The 12,548-nt window shown below is 44.4% G+C and overlaps 2 protein-coding genes and 2 non-coding genes across 5 annotated transcripts; all 4 read left to right on the top strand.

The window, feature by feature from the left end:
- Window positions 1–58: 58 nt before the first annotated feature.
- LOC130520825 (5S ribosomal RNA) lies at window positions 59–177 on the top strand. The gene has a single exon (XR_008949068.1). It is a non-coding gene; the product is annotated as a 5S ribosomal RNA (ribosomal RNA).
- A 1,900-nt stretch (window positions 178–2,077) lies between these two features.
- On the top strand, window positions 2,078–2,196 carry LOC130520826 (5S ribosomal RNA). Its single transcript, XR_008949069.1, has one exon. It is a non-coding gene; the product is annotated as a 5S ribosomal RNA (ribosomal RNA).
- Window positions 2,197–6,691: 4,495 nt separating this feature from the next.
- On the top strand, window positions 6,692–9,202 carry LOC130520824 (uncharacterized). Of its 2 annotated transcripts, XM_057024547.1 has the most exons (7): window positions 6,693–6,820; window positions 6,928–7,149; window positions 7,262–7,740; window positions 7,839–8,166; window positions 8,250–8,395; window positions 8,535–8,598; window positions 8,995–9,199. In XM_057024547.1, the coding sequence occupies exons 1-7, from the start codon at window positions 6,710–6,712 to the stop codon at window positions 9,040–9,042; spliced, it is 1,398 nt and encodes a 465-aa protein (XP_056880527.1). In that variant the 5' UTR covers window positions 6,693–6,709; the 3' UTR covers window positions 9,043–9,199. The 2 variants fall into 2 exon arrangements, with proteins under 2 accessions (XP_056880526.1, XP_056880527.1); XM_057024546.1 differs by having other exon boundaries at window positions 6,692–6,820; window positions 8,535–9,202.
- Window positions 9,203–9,277: 75 nt separating this feature from the next.
- LOC130520823 (uncharacterized) lies at window positions 9,278–11,029 on the top strand. The gene is made up of 4 exons (XM_057024544.1): window positions 9,278–9,287; window positions 9,403–9,612; window positions 9,701–10,377; window positions 10,631–11,029. The coding sequence occupies exons 1-4, from the start codon at window positions 9,278–9,280 to the stop codon at window positions 11,027–11,029; spliced, it is 1,296 nt and encodes a 431-aa protein (XP_056880524.1).
- The last annotated feature ends 1,519 nt before the right edge of the window (window positions 11,030–12,548 follow it).

A 12,548-nucleotide genomic window follows, 5' to 3' on the forward strand; every position in this document is an offset into this window, starting at 1 on the left:
AAGAAAATAAGTTTGAGTTGTATTAACTTCAAAAGGCCATTTTCTTGCACCTGCTCTTGCTTACGGCCATACCACCCTGAGAACGCCCGATCTCGTCCGATCTCGGAAGCTAAGCAAGGTCGGGCCTGGTTAGTACTTGGATGGGAGACCGCCTGGGAATACCAGGTGCTGTAAGCTTTTTGCACTCTCTCCACTGGGTCAGCAGAGGCCGCCAGTGTTCCTGATAATTATCCAGCCAGATGTTATTCACTTCTTAAGTACTTCTAACATTGAGATTTAATGTTGCACTATTGTACATCGTTTTAGATTTAATATTTTATGAGCGTGTGTGTGTGTGTGTGTCGCAAGGATGATCGGCGGTGGAGGAGACAGAGGGAGACGGGAGCTTCTTTACTCCAAAATTGATTTTTATTTTCCAAAAATAAAGTGGTGTCAGAAGATGCCAGTTGAATCCATACAATAACATAAAGACCCTGCACACTTTTACACACCACAACTTTGACTCTTTTCTCCAACAATTCTTTTTTCTCCAAAATAACAACCAACCAACTCAACATCCCACCCCGTCTGGGGTCTACTTCAGGGCTTCTATAGCTGTAGCCCTCCTACAGGTGAAACCAATTATCAAAATTATTACGCTAACTAATACATTTACAAACTCAAAATAACAATCGAACAGAAAATATAAAATATGCGTAAAACGCCCAAAACAAATTTCCACCATCAAAACCACCCAGTGCATAGTAAAATACATGTTCAACTTACTCTTCTAAAACACCCCCGCTAAAATAGATTGTGCCGTAGCACCTCGCGAAACCCATCCATGGATACAATCATTGAACAGTCCATCGGTTTCCCCGAACCAGGAAGTATGTCCTGCTGGTGAGCTATTGAAATATTGGTGCTTTTGATAAATGACAAACAAATAAACCTTGATGCTTTTAAACAGCCATAGTGTGAGTGTGATTCTTTGGGCAACGTTAAACAGACGGGAGGTGACACGGTGAGGCAATATGACGCGCGTTGTTTACTTGGGTGGAACTAATTGAACATAAATGCCGGTTGGCCATGCCGTGCATGTCGGCTACAATGTATTCCAATAAGAAGCTATGGTAAAAAGTGGTGTGTGTGAAATGCTTCAACCGAGAAAACCAAGACAGAACGGAATGGAAATGAAATGCAAACGTGTCGGCGTAAGTGGCACGGCTCACTCCGTGTGTGTGTGCGTGCGTGTGTCTGTGTATGTGTGTTTGTGTTTAAATAAAATTGAATTTCCCACTTTGGTCCACACTATTGTCAACATTTCTGTCTTCGCAAAAGCCAACTCAAGGCGGCAGAGTCCGGAATTGAAAACAATATCTAAAGAACTCAAGTATCATACTAACAACACTAATATTCCATCTGTCTATCCCCAACTGAATTAACTCCCCACCTATCTCATCAGAATATTTGTAACAGAATAAGCAGATAACGTAGCATTTCCCTGTTCATATCTGCGACTTGCAATTTAGAATTTGTCAATAAAACTATGCTATGACACAAACTACAGTTTAATAGACTGCTGTGCTCCTAAAAAGAGCAGCATTTGTGGCTCATAAACCTCACAGACACTGCTTTGCTCTTTAAACATTTTTATGATGGTGAATTTTTCAATCAAATATCTTCCGTTTGATAATGCCCAAAGCGGGATTCGAACTCTCCCTCTGGGGTCTTCAGGAGGTTTCAATCAGGTTGTCTGTTACAGCGATTCTCGACTGGCCCGCACCGGCCCGGGATCGATCCCTGGCCATGGCACATTGCTTTTAACTTGATTTCATTTATCGGAGTTGAATCTTGTTTGATTTTTTTTGAAGACGTTTCACCTCTCATCCAAGAGCCGTTCTAGGCAGATTTGATGATATGACGCTCATAGGCTCTATAGCCTTTTCTTTTGGGGGGAATGGATTGGAGGCTGCTCCAACATTGACGTTTGGACTGTGACAAAGCAAAATGGACAACCTCCACCAGAATAAGTGTTTCAAGAAAATAAGTTTGAGTTGTATTAACTTCAAAAGGCCATTTTCTTGCGGCTGCTCTCGCTTACGGCCATACCACCCTGAGAACGCCCGATCTCGTCCGATCTCGGAAGCTAAGCAGTGTCGGGCCTGGTTAGTACTTGGATGGGAGACCGCCTGGGAATACCAGGTGCTGTAAGCTTTTTGCACTCCTCCACTGGGTCAGCAGAGGCCGCCAGTGTTCCTGATAATTATCCAGCCAGATGTTATTCACTTCTTAAGTACTTCTAACATTGAGATTTAATGTTGCACTATTGTACATCGTTTTAGATTTAATATTTTATGAGCGTGTGTGTGTGTGTGTGTCGCAAGGATGATCGGCGGTGGAGGAGACAGAGGGAGACGGGAGCTTCTTTACTCCAAAAATTGATTTTTATTTTCCAAAAATAAAGTGGTGTCAGAAGATGCCAGGTTGAATCCATACAATAACATAAAGACCCTGCACACTTTTACACACCACAACTTTGACTTTTTCTCCAACAATTCTTTTTTCTCCAAAATAACAACCAACCAACTCAACATCCCACCCCGTCTGGGGTCTACTTCAGGGCTTCTATAGCTGTAGCCCTCCTACAGGTGAAACCAATTATCAAAATTATTACGCTAACTAATACATTTACAAACTCAAAATAACAATCGAACAGAAAATATAAAATATGCGTAAAACGCCCAAAACAAATTTCCACCATCAAAACCACCCAGTGCATAGTAAAATACATGTTCAACTTACTCTTCTAAAACACCCCCGCTAAAATAGATTGTGCCGTAGCACCTCGCGAAACCCATCCATGGATACAATCATTGAACAGTCCATCGGTTTCCCCGAACCAGGAAGTATGTCCTGCTGGTGAGCTATTGAAATATTGGTGCTTTTGATAAATGACAAACAAATAAACCTTGATGCTTTTAAACAGCCATAGTGTGAGTGTGATTCTTTGGGCAATGTTAAAACAGACGGGAGGTGACACGGTGAGGCAATATGACGCGCGTTGTTTACTTGGGTGGAACTAATTGTAACATAAATGCCGGTTGGCCATGCCGTGCATGTCGGCTACAATGTATTCCAATAAGAAGCTATGGTAAAAAGTGGTGTGTGTGAAATGCTTCAACCGAGAAAACCAAGACAGAACGGAATGGAAATGAAATGCAAACGTGTCGGCGTAAGTGGCACGGCTCACTCCGTGTGTGTGTGCGTGCGTGTGTCTGTGTATGTGTGTTTGTGTTTAAATAAAATTGAATTTCCCACTTTGGTCCACACTATTGTCAACATTTCTGTCTTCGCAAAAGCCAACTCAAGGCGGCAGAGTCCGGAATTGAAAACAATATCTAAAGAACTCAAGTATCATACTAACAACACTAATATTCCATCTGTCTATCCCCAACTGAATTAACTCCCCACCTATCTCATCAGAATATTTGTAACAGATAAGCAGATAACGTAGCATTTCCCTGTTCATATCTGCTACTTGCAATTTAGAATTTGTCAATAAAACTATGCTATGACACAAACTACAGTTTAATGACTGCTGTGCTCCTAAAAAGAGCAGCATTTGTGGCTCATAAACCTCACAGACACTGCTTTTGCTCTTTAAAACTTTTTATGATGGTGAATTTTTCAATCAAATATCTTCCGTTTGATAATGCCCAAAGCGGGATTCGAACTCTCCCTCTGGGGTCTTCAGGAGGTTTCAATCAGGTTGTCTGTTACACATCGATTCTCGACTGGCCCGCACACCGGCTGGGATCGATTCCTGGCCATGGCACATTGCTTTTAAAAACTTGATTTTATTATCGGAGTTTGAATCTTGTTTTGATTTTTTTGAAGACGTTTTTCACCTCTCATCCAGAGCCGTTCTAGGCAGATTTGATGAATGACCTCATAGGCTATATAGCCTTTTCTTTTGGGGGGAATGGATTGGAGGCTGCTCCAACATTGACGTTTGGACTGTGACAAAGCAAAATGGACAACCTCCACCAGAATAGTTTTTCAAGAAAATAAGTTTGAGTTGTTATTAACTTCAAAGGGCCATTTTCTTGCGGCTGCTACCCGGCGAGCGAAAAGCTGTATAAGCTCAGCCAGTCATATGCGCCATTCAATCTTTCGACAGCCAGTCGCGTCGCCGATCCAATCTTTCGACAGCCAGTCATATGCGCCATTCAATCTTTCAACAGCCAGTCCGTCGCCGATCCAATCTTTCATCAGCCAATCATATGCGCCATTCAATCTTCGACAGCCAAGCCATCATATGCGCCATTCAATCTTTCGACAGCCAATCGTCTGCGCCATTCAATCTTTCGACGCCCGCCTTAATTAACTGCGGTCTCAATCTTTGGAAAAGTCATCGATCCGATCCTCGAGTTGATTTATTATTTAAAAGTCTGCCCGCTGTTTATTCCGGACATCTCCGTTGATTTTGACAAGGTACGTGCGCAAATTGAGGTCTGTTATTCGTTACGTTTTTTTTTTATTTCACATCACATAAATATCACCGTAAAATTTTGTAACGCTAATGTAACTTGATCATCGGGAGTTTTGCAATAAGTTTGTGCAGTTGCTGCCGGAGCTTTAGCTGGTTGTATTTATTTCTGCCGATGAATTGCTTGTTTCTCTTGGCAGTTGTACGCTGGAGTGCGTCGTTTCTGATTACTTGTTATGTTATAACAATATGTTATGTTATGTTATAACATGACAGAAAATGTCTACCAAAAAACTCACAAGGCCATGGATGACCAAGAGTGGCTGTCGCGCCTGAGGTCATTTGCCACCACAGGCGTCTGGCCATCAACTTCAGGCAACAGCCTGCTCCCCCAGGCAAAAGAAGTGGCATGACCTTACACACTAAGGTAAAACGACCAACCAAAACGACCTACATTAATCATTTCAGATAGCAGACTACATTTTTCCCTCAGGTATAGACAGAAAGGATATAATCTATCTAGATTTATAACTATTAGCAGAATAAAAACCCTCGGAAGAACTTAACACGGTGAACTGTTACATTCAGCAGGGTGTTTACACATTTATTAGTCAGCTATTATGTTATGTGAAACAAGAGTATGATTTTTTTGTTGTTACAGATAGAAAAGTGCCCTCTGCAGCTGAGGGGTCAAAGGACCCTGGTGAGAGAGCCACAGGGGTGCAATTGCGGCTTTCACACTCACAAGGTGACTACAATTAAAAGGAAGACTGCAAATATAGAAAAATTTCATTTCCAATGAGAGGTTGACTGCTGACACTGACAGCACATTCACAACTCCATACATCTCTCCTATTTTTCAGGCACGCCTTCATTCACTAATGGAATAGAATAGTTATGTAGTGTGTGAGTGTGTTGTTGGCGGGGGTGGGGGTAGCAGTCGTGGGGGTGGGGGGTTGGGGGTAGCAGTAGTGGGGGGTGGGGGTAGCAGTCGTGGGGGTGGGGGGTGGGGGTAGCAGTAGTGGGGGGTGGGGGGTGGGGGTAGGCAGCAGTCGTGGGGGGGTGGGTGGGGGTTAATAACACAGACATAACAATGTTAGATTTGGGATGTTTAAGGTACCAAGTGTGTTTTTTTCTTTTTTATTGCAGGCACACTATAGAAGATGCTGGAAAGAAAAATATTAAAATCCTTAAACAGCACTACTTAAAGAGCACTCATTACTTTTGGGCAAACTGCAGCTAACAAGAAACAACATTGACACTTTCGACTTTATTTTTGGTTGTGTGGTGATTTTCTGGGAGGACTGTAGTGTTTGATTTCATATTAAAAACATTGGCTTAACTTCAACCTGGATCGGTTTGGGCTCTTGTCAGTGGGTCATGAAGATAAATGGTCTGTTCCTCACCTGAAGAATGGCATTACATGTATCAGGAGGTAATATTATTCTGGGTTTTGTAATCTTCAACTAACCAAAACCCCTAACGTAGTTATTTTGCTTTAAAATACAGATCCCACGGGCACTAACGGCACTAATCAAGCACAGTGGTGAAGTTTCAATAAAATAACTGTTTGATGATAATTACCATCCATTAAAGACAATTGTTGATATGAATTAGTGTTAATAGTAGTCGCAGTATTAATTTCACACTCTTTTGATAATTTAATTTACATGTGCTAGTACTTACTAAACTGATGAAATGATCTATTCTTGATGGTTTCTTCTGTCTGCGACTCTTCACTTCGCTTCCTCCTTCTGCTGCTGCTGCCCACAACATGCATTGTTGGCCAGAGCACGTCTGCATCCACTGTTGATTCGGATGTTCTCTTCATCAATCAGTGTCAGCAGTCTTGCACCCACTCGTTCTCTGTGTGTTAAATGAAGCCCTCCAAATCATTTTCTCTTGCAATTATTTAATTCAGTTCAGCTAACATACGTATGCCTGACTGACTCATTGTATGTGCTGTATTTTTCAGATACCCTCTGTTGTTCCAGTAACAACCCATGCAGGTGACACATCAGTCACCCTTCCTCCTCCGCAGAGAAGTCCAGTCAGCTCTACTGATGTCTCCACTGCTCCAATAAGGTCGAGGATAAATATTTCAATGGTAAATTTAACATACTGATATTAATTTCTAGTCAAAGTTACTTACTCCAAATGTTACTTCAAGCATAAAAACATCTTATGACATAGCGATGCAACGTTTTGCCTCTAATTTCCAAGGCTTTTGATTTTGATATGTTTTATGAGTTTGATATATGTTATTTTAAGTTTGAAAGATCAAGGTTTGGTGGAAAACATGTGAGAGCTGCAAAGCCAAACCTGAACGTTTCCAGAAAACCTTCCCAGGTGAATATAAGAACATATTATGAAGTTTGGCATGTACATACAAATGTATGACAGTAGCAAATAATAACATGTACAATATCACATGTCACATCTATTAAACCCCATAGGTACCAGTGACTGCATCGGGACATGAGGGTCCTGGGGCAGCTTCAGCCATCTACCCATCTCCTGATCCTGTCCCATTGCCAAAGCAGCCTCATCAACCTTCCCCGTCTCGTCCAAACTGTTTCCGCATCCCCAGACACCTTCCTTGCTCCCCATTACCACCACCTGTGCAGCGACCAGCACCTGCTCAGCCTGTGACGGATCATACTGTTGTGAGCAACCTGGTAAAAACACTCAACATAAATAGAAAAGTGATGATACTTTTGTTTTGCCTTAAACTATTGCATGGGATGAGTCTTAAAAGGCAGGTCTCCTTGTTTTGCTGTACTTTAACAGAACCCCTTTCAGCCAGAGCATTCTGCTGCTCTCCCACTGCTGTGGCCAAAGACAATGCCACAGCAGGACCACAAGTGGGTGTCATCAGCTTTGTTCAGGGTTGGTTCAGGTGGAAAGTTGGAGTTGCGTGACCAGCTTCAGCTGTGGTATTACCCTCCACAGTCATCTCTGGTGTACCACCAGGCTCCAACCCCTTGCCGTTTCTTCTTCGCACAGTCTCTGCTGCTGTGGATGCCGTACAGGCTATGGAAGGTACGGCTGCTCTGCTTAAAGCCAGCATGTAATGGGCATCCACTGGCCAGCGGTGGTCTTCACAAGAGAGTGCGCCAGGTCCTTGATGTCGACCGCTATTACAACTTGGTCACAGAGACCCTGATATGCACCAAGTGCAGAACTAGCCAGTTGTCATGGAGTCAGGCAATTCTCCAGCAGCTGGACCTGGAGCACCGCTCAGAGTTTAGGGTCATCCTGACACGCAGGTACACGACACAAATACATGCATATGCACTCACTACACATATTTACACATCAAAATGTAGTTTGGAGAAAGAGAGAATAATTTTTTTCCTTTTTAAAGATATGCCTGTGACATCAGAGTGATCCGTCAGCTGCGTGAGCGTGGCCTAGGGAACAGTCCATCAAGGATTATTCTCCAGCTAAAGGAGAACCACAGCGAGGAGTGGCTCCAGCGGGTTGCTCGGTACACAGCAGAGTGTGCAGCTTTCATGGATGCCTCGATACTGCTGCAACACCATTTCCAGGAGCCCCCAGTATCAGCGGTGTTACCAAGCTATAAGTGGCTCCTTGTTGTGTACAGTCAAGATATCCTGAACAGGCTGGAGGATATTAAGGCTAAGATAACTTCAGTCTATGGATGCATTTTAAAAATGGACTCTACTAAGACGGTTAGAATTTGAATAGCTCTCATCTTCCAAATAATATACACTCAATCTTTACATAAATGTTCTGACGGTTTTTGAATTTTCAGATCACCAAGAAGCTCAGTGGAACGGCCAAGGGCACTGCCCGGTGGCTGACTTCTGTGGGGAACGAAATGGGTCAGGTACTCATTAGTGTCCTAACAGCCAGTGAGGGTCCAGCATTGGATCTTATGGCTGCAGGCCTGATGGACAGGTAATAATGACAATACTGATGAACTATTAGCTATTTAAAAGAACGAGTTCTAAAATGCTTAACAGAATTGCAAAAAATGAAAGTGACATATGGATGGATTCAGAATGAAAAACTAAATGCACCAACATGACTTCCTCAGGTACCAGAGCGCAGGGGTGGATCCTCCTGTTGCACTTTATGTGGACAACGGCTGCTGTAAAGAGGTGGGCGAGACCAAGATCAAGGCCAAATTTGGGCGGTGGCCAAATTTGATTGTCCGTCTAGACATTTGGCATTTCATGCGTCGTTTGGCAGTGGGATGTACTACTGATGCACATCAGCTGTACCCCACCTTCATGGCACGCATGTCAGCTGCATATTTGAGTGGGATGCAACAGATGTGGCGGAGCTCAGAAGGGCCAAGAAGGCACAACTGTTGCAGGAGGGCTGGCCCGCTCTCTCTGACCAGGAGTTGGACAAACATATTAAAAAAGACGAGCTTGCGCTGCACTGCAGGAGACGGACCCGTGGAGAGGAGACATCCATCCAACTCCTTGATCAGCTTCTTACGGAGCTCATGAGTGGCAAGGGGAATGATGCACTAGGTGTTCCTCTTCTAGACACTGTTAGGATGCAGCACATCTGGCGCATCCAAAGGCGGCATGTGAGGTGCATCCAGGACCCTCCTGGCTTGGCTTTATACACGGAGACTGGGAGCACCAGAAAGGGAGGAGTGGTATTAAAAACATTCCGCTGTGCCAGGGGTTCCACGTCTCTGGAATCATTTCACTGCCATTTGAAATCGATCATTCCAGGTTTGTGCTAAATGTTCATGATCACTCTTTATAATGAGAATTCAGGCCAGGGGATTTAATGGTGTTTTGCTTTTAAAGTTGTTGGCCTATGAGCCACAGTGATTTGGTGTTCTGACTATTACCTTATAAATAGTGTTCTCTGTGTGTAACTCTTCACTTTTTCTCATTTATCAGAAATCTCTTACACTTTACTTCCTTTACTTGTTTCTCAAGGGAACAGTGCGAACCTGCTGAACTACCAAATCTACCTTTTGGAAGGACTCAGTCGCTGGAATCAAGACCGGGCCGCTGCTGCTGTCACATCTGAACCTTCAACTTTGCGCACGTACACAGGGGAGTTGGTTCATTGTGTGAACAGCAACTACGAGAAGGTGTTTGGCAGGAAACTTATTCCAGGGTTTTCACCACCTGCAAAATACACAGGTAGTGTCAAAAGTGCCTGTGTGCATTGTTTTTATTTGAGTTTGGGATGGTTCTGTTATTCAAAATTTCCCAATTTAATATTTGTCAGGAGAACTCATTGGGGTGCAGTACTTGCTGAGGCAGAATAATGAACCTCTACAAGACATGCACCCCAATTCTGAGGAGACATCCCAGTTGATGGAGGACTTAGATGTTGAGGAGCCAAAAGATCCAGATGAGGGATTTGAGGATTTTTTGGGAAGTGAAGCAACAATTGTGGATCTGATGGTTTCTAATCCCATCAAAGAAATCTACCCTCCTCCAGCTGTTCTTTGTCCTTCAGCAGTGCCTCCTCCACCTTCAGCAGTGCCTCCACCACCTTCAGCAGTGCCTCCACCACCTTCAGCAGTGCCTCCTCCACCTTCAGCAGTGCCACCACCTTCAGCAGTGCCTCCACCACCTTCAGCAGTGCCTCCTCCACCTTCAGCAGTGCCTCCACCACCTTCAGCAGTGCCTCCTCCACCTTCAGCAGTGCCTCCTCCACCTTCAGCAGTGCCTCCACCACCTTCAGCAGTGCCTCCTCCACCTTCAGCAGTGCCTCCTCCACCTTCAGCAGTGCCTCCTCCACCTTCAGCCGTGCCTCCACCACCTTCAGCAGTGCCTCCTCCACCTTCAGCAGTGCCTCCTCCACCTTCAGCCGTGCCTCCTCCACCTTCAGCCGTGCAGTCATCTACAGTTTTGCTTCAGCCCCAGCTTCCTTCTTCCATGTCCTCTTCACAACAGGATGTAAGTGATAAATAAATAAATTCTCAGTCGATCTATAGATCACCTTCCAACTTCCCCAACTATTCTATCCTGCCGGCTCCCCGGTGAATCCTGTCTGCTGTCTATTCCTGATAATAAAGCTGTGTTCCGTCGAACTCTGGTGTCGCATTTGGGTTCTCGTCGGGTCCCTGAAGTCTGTCTGTCTGCAAGAATTTAAGTAGTGACAAGGAAACTGTGATGCCACAGAACCTAAATATCAGTTTTTATTTTCCAGGCTGTAGACAACCGCAACATTCCTGGAATGGACCGTGTAGATGAACTGGCTGAATACTTGGTGGAGCTACGAGAGCAGACAGGATTGACCCTGAACAATCAGCAAGTTAGCACCATTCTGGGTTTGTGGCAGAATCTTGACAAATTTGACAAAGACAGGATTGTGTATGCTGCAAGGCATCAGGACCGGTTGCTAACTGGACGGTTCAGGTCACCTAAAAAGAAGGCTGTGTTCACTCCTGGGGTGGAAAGCACAAAACGGTGTGTTCTTGGCTCAAGTGGTTCACCAGCTCAGTGGCCAAACTGCTGTCGCCTGATTGAGACCATCTTCGTGAGGCTGTGCAACATTCATACGAGCCCCAAAAAAGAGGACAACACAGCATATCTCGATGGTCTCTGATTTTACAGGACTACAAAAAGATCCGGCAGCTGGTTCTGGCAATGGGACGCTAATGGAGCAGACAACCCTTCAACTTGTTGTAGTGAACCAGACCACCCTAATGCAGTGGTATAACCAACGGCTGAAGGGTCAGGAGGTGTCTGTTCTTTTGCAAGGTGTGCAACTGCCAGTCGCACGGCCAGTGGCAGCAGACCCATTGCCCTGTGCAAAAACAAAACCTATCTCTCTGCCACACTACCAACACCAGCCCCCAGCTTACCAGCTGCACACCTACCATATGCCAGCAAATACAGCTGGACAGGCAAAACCGAGGGTACAAGCTGGGGTACGGCGAATTGAGCCTGCAGTTGCCTCCAGTGGACCATCAGCCACCCTCTTTCAGTCCTCGGTCACACAAGCTCCAGATTCCTCAGCTCCCAACAGAGAGAGGCCCATTCTGCCGAAGTTTGTTGTGCCGCAGTTTGTTTTGTTACCACAGCTGACCATTGCCTCAGATAACACTTCTCCTGCTCCAGAGCCCCATGTTTCCACTGTCCCGGATGGGAAACAAAAAAGAAAATATAACCGGACGGTCACTGCTAATTCTTGTAGAGCTTGTGGACAGTTCAGGACGGTGGAGACTGGCCACAGCCAGTATAAAGGAAAAATATACTGTCCAAACACTGAGGCCCTCACCAAAGAACAGTGGCTGAAGCAGATGAGGCAGTAATGTGATCTTGTTACTTTTAATATACTTATCCCTGTGGGCTGTTCTGCCCTTTGAGTTCCACTGCAAGTTTTACATCCTATTTCATAGTTGTATTAAGTTCACAATTGTACATACATATTCTCTTTGTTATAAATTAAAAGTTTTACAAACCATTCCTACAAAAATAATTCTATCATTTTTGGGTCCGGGTGGGATTCGAACTTCTGTCTTTCCTTCTCTTCTTCCCCCTTTTTTCCTTTCCCCTTTTTTCCCCTTCTTCCCCATCTTATACAGACTACTGTTCCCCAGCTTGGCTGCTACCCTGCGAGCGAAAACTTATAAAGCTCAGCCAGTCATATGCGCCATTCAATCTTCGACAGCCAGTCGCGTCGCCGATCCAATCTTTCGACAGCCAGTCATTTCGCCATTCAATCTTTCAACAGCCAGTCGCGTCGCCGATCCAATCTTTCATCAGCCAATCATACGCCATTCAATCTTCGACAGCCAATCATATGCGCCATTCAATCTTTCGACAGCCAATCGTCTGCGCCATTCAATCTTTCGACGCCCCGCCTTAAATTAAACTGCGGTCTCATCTTTGGAAAAGTCAATCGATCCGATCCTCGTTGATTTATTATTTTAAAAAGTCTGCCCGCTGTTTATTCCGGACATCTCCGTGATTTTGACAAGGTACGTGCGCAAATTGAGGTCTGTTATTCGTTACGTTTTTTTTTTTCATTTCACATAAAATATCACCGTAAAATTTTGTAACGCTAATGTAACTTGATCATCGGGAGTTTTGCAATAAAGTTTGTGCAGTTGCTGCCGGAG

Source organism: Takifugu flavidus, unplaced genomic scaffold, assembly GCF_003711565.1.
Source record: "Takifugu flavidus isolate HTHZ2018 unplaced genomic scaffold, ASM371156v2 ctg544, whole genome shotgun sequence".
Classification (NCBI taxonomy): Eukaryota; Metazoa; Chordata; class Actinopteri; order Tetraodontiformes; family Tetraodontidae; genus Takifugu; species Takifugu flavidus.

Excerpts from the sequence above, each read along its gene's own strand:
- LOC130520823 (XM_057024544.1), top strand. Across the intron at positions 9,613-9,700 it reads ACCACCTGCAAAATACACAG|GAGAACTCATTGGGGTGCAG; the intron begins GTAGTGTCAAAA and ends AATATTTGTCAG. Across the intron at positions 10,378-10,630 it reads TGTCCTCTTCACAACAGGAT|GCTGTAGACAACCGCAACAT; the intron begins GTAAGTGATAAA and ends TTTATTTTCCAG.
- LOC130520824 (XM_057024546.1), top strand. The coding sequence starts at position 6,710 with ATGTTTTATGAGTTTGATATATGTTATTTTAAGTTTGAAAGATCAAGG. Across the intron at positions 7,150-7,261 it reads ATACTGTTGTGAGCAACCTG|AACCCCTTTCAGCCAGAGCA; the intron begins GTAAAAACACTC and ends GTACTTTAACAG. Across the intron at positions 8,167-8,249 it reads AAATGGACTCTACTAAGACG|ATCACCAAGAAGCTCAGTGG; the intron begins GTTAGAATTTGA and ends TTGAATTTTCAG.